Source organism: Triticum aestivum, chromosome 2D, assembly GCF_018294505.1.
Source record: "Triticum aestivum cultivar Chinese Spring chromosome 2D, IWGSC CS RefSeq v2.1, whole genome shotgun sequence".
Classification (NCBI taxonomy): Eukaryota; Viridiplantae; Streptophyta; class Magnoliopsida; order Poales; family Poaceae; genus Triticum; species Triticum aestivum.
The window spans coordinates 5,439,895-5,451,550 of record NC_057799.1 but is presented as its reverse complement, the minus strand read 5'-3'; the positions used below and the strand labels follow the sequence as shown (position 1 = coordinate 5,451,550).

General features: G+C 48.4%; 1 protein-coding gene across 1 annotated transcript; it reads right to left on the bottom strand.

The window, feature by feature from the left end:
• Nucleotides 1-364: 364 nt before the first annotated feature.
• On the bottom strand, nt 365-3,140 carry LOC123050968 (pentatricopeptide repeat-containing protein At3g57430, chloroplastic). Its single transcript, XM_044473691.1, has one exon. The coding sequence runs from the start codon at nt 3,072-3,074 to the stop codon at nt 510-512; it is 2,565 nt and encodes an 854-aa protein (XP_044329626.1). The 5' UTR covers nt 3,075-3,140; the 3' UTR covers nt 365-509.
• Nucleotides 3,141-11,656: the final 8,516 nt, after the last annotated feature.

Genomic DNA, 11,656 nt, shown 5'->3' with positions numbered 1-11,656 from the left:
TGGTTATCTCATTTCCTGCCTGCTTTGGACCTCCAGTCCAAAATATAAGGTCAAACATTTCTAATTTTGACCAAGTTTATATAGAATTATATCAACATCTGTAATATCAAATAAAAAAATATGAAAAAATTGTAATGTTACTGATTTGGTATTATACATATTGATTTTTTGCCCTATAATCTTGGTCAAACATAAAGAAGTTAAGACTTTTCTAAAAAATTAACACACCTTGTAACTGAATTGGAAGAATTTCATAACTGGAAACATAGTTTCAAACTGATTTTGATGGAGACCCTTAGTATGAGTTCCCAAGAATATTGTATTACCTTTTTGTAAACTGATATGAGATGTTTTAGATCAGAGAGGGAGTAATAATTATTAACTATTTCACTTCATAAAAAATCCAGATACAGCCTGATATGATATCCTAAGTAAAGAATATTTCCTGTGATTTTGTCAAGTTGATGCTGTTTTGATGGTCTAGACACAATTTTTAGTGGTCGTGTGTTCTACCAATAGTCCCCACAGGAGCACGAGCCATCCCGGAAATGGTGGAACCTCCTGACATCCCTGAGCACAATCTCCCGCCCAACCATCTTTGAAATGAACTTGGCCGCCTCATGGCAGTCGTTGCACACCCTCAGGTTCTTGGCCACCCTGATGGCGGCGCCGGCCGGCGCCCGCAGCAGCCCGAGGGCGATGGCGAGCTTCTCGCTGTGGTACCGGAGCATCGCCGCCTTCTCGGCCTCGCCGACGTCGTGGAGCACGCACGATGTGTCCGGCGCGTACCCCTCGCGCCGCATCCGCTCCCAGAGCGCGTCCATGTGCGCGTGCACCTCGGCGCTCGCCGGGTGGGATGACTCGCCGGCCATGAACCGGTGGATCGCGCCGTCGAGCTCGATCCAGCTGCACCCGGGCTCCTTGGCCACGCCCTGCCGCCGCATCCTCGCCCGCACCGCCACCGACTTCTCCCACATCCCGGCGGCCGAGTAGATGTTGCAGAGCAGCACGTAGTGGCTGGCCTCGTCGGGCTCCAGCTCGAAGAGCCGCTCGGCGGCGACCTCGCCGAGCGACACGTTCCGGTGCAGCCGGCACGCGCCCAGCAGGCTGCTCCACGCCGACACCTGGTGCTCGCCGGGCTGCATGGAGGTGATGATGTTGTACGCCTCGTCGAGCCTCCCCGCCCGGCCGAGCACGTCGACGACGCAGGCGTGGAGGTCCGGCGTCGGCTTCACGCCGTGGTCCCTCTCCATGCCGCGGAACAGCTCCAGCCCGCGGTCGACCAGCCCGGAGTGGCTGCACGCCGCCAGGGCGGCGATGAAGGTGACCTCGTTGGGCGCCGCCTCGCCGCCCGCCGCCATCTGGTCGAAGAGCGCCACCGCGTCGCCGCCGAGCCCGTGCATCCCGTAGGCCATGATGAGGACGTTCCAGGTGATGACGTTCCTCCTCGGCAGCCGGTCGAACACCGCCCTCGACGCCGCCAGGCAGCCGCACTTGGCGTACATGTCCACCAGCGCGCTGCCCACGGCGATGTCCGACTCCAGCGCGTGCCGCACCGCGTACCCGTGGATCTCCTTCCCCCTCGCCGGCGCCGCCAGAGCCGCGCACCCCGGCAGGAGCGTCATCAGCGTGATGTTGTTTGGCATGACAATGGCATCTTCTTCCATTGATGATGATGATGACAGCTGCATCTCCGCGACGAGCTGGAACGCGTCGGCGATGTGCCCCTGCACGACGCAACCGGTGATGAGGGTGTTCCAGGACACGACGTCGCGGGGGTCGATCATGGCGAAGATCCGGCGCGCCACGTCCATCTCGCCGAGGCGCGCGTACATGTCCATGAGCGCGTTCTGCACGAACCGGTTGCCCGCCATGCCGCGCTTCACCACGTACCCGTGCATGGCCTCCTTGCCGGCGAGCCCCTCGGAGCGCGCGCACGCCGGGAGCACGCCGGACATGGTGGTCTCGCTGGGCGCGCACCCGGCCTCCGCCTCCATCCGCGAGAAGAGCTGGAGCGCCTCCGCGTCCATGCCGGCCTGCGCGTAGCCGCAGATCATGGCGTTCCACATGCCCAGCTGCCGCCCGGGCTCCGGCACCATGTCGAACACCCTCCGCGCGTTGCCCACCCGCTCGTTGCCGGCGTACATGTCCACCAGCGCGCTCGCCACGAACGAGTTGGCGGCGAGGTCGCCGTCCTTGAGGACGACGGCGTGGATCTCCCTGCCGAGGGCGAGCATCTCCAGCCGCGAGCACGCCGGGAGCGCGCTCGCGAACGTCACGCCGTCCGGCCGCACGGCGAGGGCCACCATGTCGTGGAGCACCTCCACGGCCTCGCCGCACCGGCCGCCCTGCACGAGCAGGCTTATCATGGTGTTCCACGTCACGACGTCGCCGCCGCCGGGGGAGAACGCGGCCGCGGTGTTGCGGAAGAGCGTCTGCGCGTCGTCGACGAGGCCGAGGCGCGCGTACATGGAGAGCAGCGCGTTGAAGGGGAAGCGCTCGCGGCCCGCGTCGAGGAAGCCGTGCTTGAGCGCGAAGGCGTGGGCCTCGCGGCCGAGGCGGCGGCCGTCGTCGCCGGCGAGGTGGGAGCAGGCGAGCAGCACGCTGACGAGGGTGAAGGAGCTGACGTCGTGGCGGCCCTCGGCGAGCATGCCCCGGAGGGCGTCGAGCGCGCGCTCCCACTGCCGGAACAGGCAGAGCGCGGAGATGAGCGAGTTGTAGGAGACGGCGTCGCGGAGCTCCGTCGGCGTGGCGGCGAAGAGCGCGAGGGCCGCGTCGAGGTCGCCGCAGCGCGCGTAGGCGGTGAGGAGCGCGTTGCCGGCGGCCGGGGTGGGGCGGTGGAGGAGCGCGCGGCGGAGGGCGGCCGCGTGGAGCGCGCGCGCGGCGCGGCCGTCCCGGAGCGCGGCAGCGGACTTGATGGCCGGCGGGAGCGCGAAGTGGTCGAGCTGCGCGGAGGAGGCCGAGAGGGAGGAGAGCGCGCGGAGGGCGGCGGCGTGGTTCCCCGCGGCGGTGAGGGAGCGGATGGTGGCGGAGGTGGGCGGCGGGGCCGCCGGTGGGGCGACAGTGGCGGCCATGGAGTCAGCTCAGCTGGCTGGCTCAGCGGCGAGGAGTGTGGACGCCTCGAGGATAAGCCAGCCTGATTTTTCTTTAAAAAAATGCCAGCCAGTGGGACAGGAATTTTTGGGACATGGTTACACATGCACCCGTTATGAATAGCAAATTTGAAAAAAAAAATTACTAGAAAAAATAAAAAAAATCTAAGTCTTTTTTGTAGTATACATAGCCGACCATTCTACTCGAATATGAAGTTTCACAAGGAAATGACACCCATGACATTCTAGGCGAAAAAGACAAAATGTGTGCTATATTCCAAAACACTATTTGAAGGAGTAGTAAGGTCTGACTGTATTTTCTTCACTATAGAATACTCCGATGTCATTCCTTCACGAAATTTCTTACACGAGTATAATGGTGGACCAAGTTTAACATCCCAAAAGTTCAGATATTTTTTGATTTTTCTAGTATTTTTCGAATTTACCATTTACATGGGTGCGCATGGAACCATGTTCACCTGTGTATTTTCGCAGTGTTGCTACTTGAAACTCTAGAAGGAAATATTCTACTCTCTCTGTTCACAAATACAAATGTTTTGGATAGTTCAATATGTTCTGCATAAAGACTCAAATGAATGAACAAACAAACTAAAACATATACTTCCTCTGTAAAGATATATAAGAGCTGGGGCTGTTTAGATCACAACTAGTGATCTAAACGCTCTTATATTTCTTTATGGGGGAGTACATCCGATTTAGAAAAATGATAGGAAATCTTATACCGTATTTGTGAACGGAGGAAGTACTATCTTTTCTATGAATTGCCCCCAATTTCTGTGTAAATTCGGATGCTCCGTTTGAGTGTATTTGATTGTGCAAAATAATGCTGGTTGGAATCATACAAGGTACCAATACCACTTTTAGGGGAATGCCATGCCGCATAATTGACTAACATGCGCCTCATGTAGGTCAACAATGCCAAAGCATGCGACCAATAGAGGGATGTCAATGCAGTGAGTCAGAGTGAGGCATTGCATCCAATCTTTGTTGTCTGAGACCATAATGGAGCTAGGATCATGTCGCCGGGAACCATGCCATCGGGGGAGGTGTCGATGCCGAGGCAAGCCATCGCCGTGGAGACATCATGGACCCCACTGTCCCTGCTAGGCACCGCAAGGGAGAAGCCAGGATCCGCACCTCCATGGGAAGGGGGCGAGGAGCAGGGGAGAAGCGGGCATAGAAGAGATGGGAACTCCGATAATAATGGCGGTAACTGTCGGAGCCATACCGTCCATCGAGAAGATGTGGGGTGTGGGGGAAGGGGTTCCGAATCATTTTGAGGATGTGCTACTGTTACTCAATAACGTTTTTTAGAGAAAATGTGGGGTGCGGGAAACATTCAAAGATAAAAGGAAAAAATCGATAAGCTATCTCCTTCATGGTTACTATTTCTTCTCTCGTGGATGATAAGGCAATGCTCAAACTCAGATGGTGGGGCAACAATTTCCTTGATGATCGCTCCATTACTGTCACCTGGCCTTTCAGAGACATCCTTCACTACTGCTTGGCAATCAGATGCGATCGGCAAGCAGTTGACCAACATGTCATTAGTTAGGGCTTGAGCTTCCCCAATGGCTAAAGATTCGGGATAGATGCTTCAGTTATACCGTTGAAGGTGATCGTAGATGACCCAAGATATGTGTCATTTCCGGTTCCGGTAGGCCGCAACAATAGCTCCAACATCCCGATTCCCGGAGGTTGCACCATCAACATTAAATTTTGCGAGTCACTCAGGAGGCGAGATCCATGGCATGCGACGTGACCGGTGGTACTCGCCGGTGCAGTTTTATGAGGCTGCTTATAGGTTGTCTCCAAATCCACGATTAAGTTCTTGACGAAAAGATGTGTTGATAACGAGGCTGAAACTCACTCTCATGGATGGCCATGCGACGAGCGGTCCAAATCGCCCAAAGAGTAGTCACTGTAATGTATATCTAAAAATAAGAGGTAATAAATGGGGCAAACAATACCTTCCTAACCTGCATTCGTATCTTACTAGGATGATTTGGAGGATTTTGGAAACCTATCCATAAAAAATAGAGGACAAAGATGATCTTCAACAAATGCAAATAAATTGATGTAATTAACGATGGAAATACACTAAATCACTACGGCTTTATTGCTCGATCTTTCCTGCACCCCTTCCAAATCTCTCTCTATAGGGTATATTTATTGCTTGATCTTTTCTGCATCTATTTCAAATCTCTCTGTCTCTCTCTCTCTGTATATATATATGCAAATAGAGCTATATAGGTTCATAGCAATCAGCTTGCAGCACCACACTCATCTCACCAACCGATGACCGACAACCATCAAGAGAGAGAGAGAGAGAGAGAGAGAGAGAGAGAGAGAGAGAGAGGATGGACAACCACACGACTCGCATCCTTGGACTAGCCCTGCTAATGTCTCTAAACCTCGCATGCTCTGCCACCATTGCTCAAGGTGATCCCGTGGTGGATATATGTGCATGCAACGAAGTTACTGTTCCCTCTGTTCCAAATTACTTATCTTATACGGAGTATTTGTCAGATACGGATATATCTAACAACGTTTTAGTGTAAGATACACCCATATCTAGATAAATCTAAGACAAGTAATATGAGACGGAGGTAATATATTTTTTGTTTCCTCCACTTCTAAGCCCCTGCTACTTTTTCCCCATGTATAGGCCGGACCATCGCCGGTGACGACATGGGCGGCGGCGAGAAGATCAATGTACCATACGGGTTGTGCGTGTTTGAGAAAGCGTGCGACAATGGGATCTGCTTCTGCTGTTTGGTGAACCGGATCTGCTACGCGTCCATGGATGAGTGCAAGAGCGGCTGCGGAAAACCCCCTGCTTCGGAAGACATTGTGGAGGCGTCAGCGAGGAAGACGACGACTCCATCACTGACCCCTTCTCCGGCCAAGTAAAATTAAGTCGAATTACATACAGTACTATTTATTTATTTGTCTGTCCCAAGACATAGTGTTGCATGATGTGCCAAAAAAAACACAGCTTAAAGTACAAGTATACTAGTACTGTAGTCGTTGAGTGTCGTGAAAACAAGATCTTTAAAATGTAAACATAGGCCGAGATTTTATAAAAAAGAATATTGGACAACAGTTTAAGACTCGAAGAAGAAAAATGACTCAATGCTTGAGCCAGGTGTTTCTTCAGACTTTATCAGTTCAATTTCTTCACAGATCTCAGATGTTGTTTTCCCCAACTTTTGGAGAGGAGTTTCGAAGGTTCCATAATTTATCTCATACCTTTCATGATACCACAACACTGAAATTCAATAAAAACATGTACGTTCAGTTTGGCACAAAACTGAATCAGCAGCCGCAGAAATAAACCAAAGAGCACATGCTCATAAAAAACCCTGAAACCACGCTACATTTCATCATAGCATCTCGCAACATTGTGGTGCACAAGGAGATAAATCCGGTTCTTTTCACTGAACATTCTCCAGAATCAAGATTCTGGGAAACTGCTCACAGAATCACCCCTCTAGTTCTTTTCTGAGATTGCAGAGGGCGGAGTCGAGGGAGAGTGGCCAAGGTGACCGGCGAGGCCGAGGCCGGTGTCGGGCATCGAGGGTGAGTGGCGAGGTTCTTCAATTTTCTCGGTGTAATGCTCCCATCCTTATTTTGGTGCCTGCAAATGCTCAGTATAATACTCGACAATCTGCAAGATAGGGTCGGAATCAAGATGAAATTTTTCGCTTAGGTTTTCGACCTTTCCAGACTTGGAGTAAGTTTTAATACAATCATAATCAAGTTCTACTCCTCCATCACCTCCTTTATCTAATTCCCAAGCTCTATGATCCAAATTTATTTTATCTAACAATTTGCAACCTTGAGCATGGGTATACTCCGTAAAAGCTCCTCTGGAAGCAAGGTCCAATTTTACTTTACATTCATCATCTAGTCCTCCATAAACTAAATTTAACACCATCTATGATGATACATTATGGCCAGGATGTTGGGGAACGTAGTAATCCAAAAAAATTCCTACGATCACGCAAGATCTATCTAGGAGATGCATAGCAACGAGACGGAAGAGTGTGTCCACGTACCCTCGTAGACCGAAAGCGGAAGCATTTAGTAACGCGGTTGATGTAGTCGAACGTCTTCACGATCCAACCGATCCAAGTACCGAACGTACGGCACCTCCGCGATCAGCACACGTTCAGCTCGGTGACGTCCCTCGAACTCTTGATCCAGTTGAGGCCAGGGAGAGTTCCGTCAGCACGACGGCGTGGTGACGGTGATGATGAAGTTACCGGCGCAGGGCTTCGCCTAAGCACTACGACGATATGACCGAGGTGTGTAACTGTGGAGGGGGGCACTACACACGGCTAAGAGAAACTTTGATGTGTCTTTGGGGTGCCCCCCTCCCACGTATATAAAGGAGGGGGGAGGAGGAGGCCGGCCCAAGGGGGTACGCCAGGTGTGGGGAGTCCTACTAGGACTCCCTAGTCCAAGTAGGATTCCCCTCCTCCTTCTTTCCGGAGTAACAAAGGGGGAAAGAGAGGAGGAGTAGGAGAGGGAAGGGGGGGGGGGGGGCGCCGCCCCCACCCCTTGTCCAATTCGGACTGGCAAGGGGGGCGCCACCTCTTGGCCGGCCCTCTCTCTTCTCCACTAAGGCCCATGTGGCCCATTAATTTCCCGGGGAGAGGGGGGGTTCCGGTAACCCCCGGTACTCCGAAAATCATCCGAAACGTCCTGAACCATTCCGGTGTCCTAATGTAACCTTCCAATATATGAATCTTTATGTCTCGATCATTTTGAGACTCCTCGTCATGTCCGTGATTTCATCCGGGACTCCGAACAAACTTCGGTACATCAAATCACATAACTCATAATACAAATCGTCATCGAACGTTAAGCGTGCGGACCCTACGGGTTCGAGAACTATGTAGACATGACCGAGACACATCTCCGGTCAATAACCAATAACGGAACCTGGATGCTCATATTGCTTCCTACATATTCTACGAAGATCTTTATCGGTCAAACCGCATAACAACATACGTTGTTCCCTTTGTCATCGGTATGTTACTTGCCCGAGATTCGATCGTCGGTATCATCATACCTAGTTCAATCTCGTTACCGGCAAGTCTCTTTACTCGTTTTAATGCATTATCCCGTGACTAACTCATTAGTCACATTGCTTGCAAGGCTTATAGTGATATGCATTACCGAGAGGGCCGAGAGATACCTCTCCGATACACGGAGTGACAAATCCTAATCTCAATGTATGCCAACCCAACAAACACCTTCGGAGACATCTGTAGAGCATCTTTATAATCACCCAGTTACGTTGTGACGTTTGATAGCACACAAGGTGTTCCTCCGGTATTTGGGAGTTGCATAATCTCATAGTCAGAGGAACATGTATAAGTCATGATGAAAGCAATAGCAATAAAACTAAACGGTCATTAGGCTAAGCTAACGGATGGGCCTTGGCCATCACATCATTCTCCAATGATGTGATCCCGTTCATCAAATGACAACACATGTCTATTGTCAGGAAACATAACCATCTTTAATTAACGAGCTAGTCAAGTAGAGGCATACCAGGGACACTCTATTTTGTCTATGTATTCACACATGTACTAAGTTTCCGGTTAATACAATTCTAGCATGAATAATAAACATTTATCATGATATAAGAAAATATAAATAACAACTTTATTATTGCCTCTAGGGCATATTTCCTTCAGTCTCCCACTTGCACTAGAGTCAATAATCTAGTTCACGTCGCCATGTGATTTAACACCAATAGTTCACATCATCATGTGATTAGTTCACATCGCCATGTGACTAATACCCAAAGGGTTTTACTAGAGTCAGTAATCTAGTTCACATCGCTATGTGATTAACACCCAAATAGTATTAAGGTGTGATCATGTTTTGCTTGTGAGAGAAGCTTAGTCAATGGGTTTGTCACATTCAGAGCCTTATGTATTTTGCAAATTTTCTATGTCTACAATGCTCTGCATGAAGCTACTCTAGCTAATTGCTCCAACTTTCAATATGTATCCAGATTGAGACTTAGAGTCATCTGGATTGATGTAAAAGCTTGCATCGACGTAACTCTTTACGAAGAACTCTTTATCACCTCCATAGTCGAGAAATATTTCTTAGTCCTCTAAGAATAATTTTGACCACTGTCCAGTGATCTACTCCTGGATCACTATTGTACCCCCTTGCCAAACTCATGGCAAGGTACACAATAGGTCTGGTATACGGCATGACATACTTTATAGAACCTATGGCTGAGGCATAGGGAATGATTTTCATTCTTTCTCTATTTTCTGCCGTGGTCAGGTTTTTAGTCTTACTCAACTTCATACTTTACAATTCAGGCAAGAACTCCTTCTTTGACTGATCCATTTTGAAATCCTTTCAAAATCTTATTAAGGTATGTACTCGTCGAAAGTCTTATCAAGTGTCTTGATCTATCTCTATAGATCTTGATGCCCAATATGTAAGCAGCTTCACCGAGGTCTTTCTTTTGAAAAACTCCTTTCAAAAACTCCTTTCAAAAACTCCTTTATGCTTTCCAAAAAATTCTACATCATTTCCGATCAACAATATGTCATTCACATATACATATCAGAAAGGCTGTAGTGCTCCCACTCACTTTCTTCTAAATACAGGCTTCACCGCAAGTCTGTATAAAACTATATGCTTTGATCAACTCATCAAAGCGTATATTCCAACTCCGAGATGCTTGCACTAGTCCATAGATGGATCGCTGGAGCTTGCACATTTTGTTAGTACCTTTAGGATTTACAAAACCTTCTGGTTGCATCATATACAACCCTTCTTTAATTCATTAAGGAATGTAGTTTTGATATCCATTTGCCAGATTTCATAAAATGCGGCAATTGCTAATATGATTCACACAGACTTAAGCATCGATACACGTGAGAAAATCTCATCCTAGTCAACACCTTGAACTTGTCGAAAACCTTTTGCGACAATTCGAGCTTTGTAGATAGTAACACTACCATCAGTGTCCGTGTTCCTCTTGAAGATCCATTTATTCTCAGTGGCTTGCCGATCATCGGGCAAGTCCACCAAAGTCCGTACTTTGTTCTCATACATGGATCCCATCTCAGATTTCATGGCCTCAAGCCATTTTGCGGAATCTGGGCTCATCATCGCTTCCTCATAGTTCGTAGGTTTGTCATGGTCTAGTAACATGACTTCCAGGACAAGATTACCGTACCAATTTGGTGTGGAACGTGCTCTGGTTGACCTACGATGTTCGGTAGTAACTTGATCTGAAGTTTCATGATCATTATCATTAGCTTCCTCTCTAGTTGGTGTAGGCATCACGGGAATAGATTTCTCTGATGAGCTACTTTCCAAATTGCGAGAAGGTACAATTACCTCATCAAGTTCTACTTTCCTCCCACTCACTTCTTTCGAGAGAAACTCCTTCTCTAGAAAGGATCCATTCTTAGCAACAAAGATCTTGCCTTCGGATCTGTGATAGAAGGTGTACCCAACAACTTCTTTTGGGTATCCTATGGAGACGCACTTCTCCGATTTGGGTTCGAGCTTATCAGGCTGAAGCTTTTTCACATAAGCATCGCAACCCCAAACTTTAAGAAACGACAGCTTAGGTTTCTTGCCAAACCACAATTCATATGGTGTTGTCTCAACAGATTTCGATGGTGCCCTATTTAACGTGAATGCAGTTGTCTCTAATGCATAACCCCAAATCGATAGTGGTAAATCAGTAAGAGACATCATAGATCACACCATATCTAATAATGTACGGTTACGACGTTCGGACACACCATTATGCTGTGGTGTTCCATGTGGCGTGAGTTGCGAAACTATTCCACATTGTTTCAAATGAAGGCCAAACTCGTAACTCAAATATTCACCTCCGCGATCAGATCGTAGAAACTTTATTTTCTTGTTACGATGATTCTCAACTTCACTCTGAAATTCTTTGAACTTTTCAAATGTTTCATACTTGTATTTCATTAAGTAGATATACCCATATCTGCTCAAATCATATGTGAAGGTCAAAAAATAACGATACCTGCCGCGAGCCTCAACACTCATCGGACCGCATACATCGGTATGTATTATTTCCAATAAGTCAGTGGCTCGCTCCATTGTTCCGGAGAACGGGGTCTTAGTCATCTTGCCCATGAGGCATGGTTCGCAAACATCAAGTGATTCATAATCAAGTGATTCCAAAAGCCCACCAGCATGGAGTTTCTTCATGCGCTTTACACCAATTAATATGACATAAGCGGCAGTGCCACAAATAAGTTGCACTATCATTATTAACCTGGCATCTTTTGGCTTGAATATTATGAATATGTGTATCACTACAATCGAGATTCAATAAACCATTCATCTTGGGTGTATGACCACAGAAGGTTTTATTCATGTAAACAGAATAACAATTATTCTTTGACTTAAATGAATAACCGTATTGCAATAAACATGATCCAATCATATTATGCTCAACGCAAACACCAAGGGCCTGTTTGGATTCTTGCCAAAGCACGCCCTACCAAAAA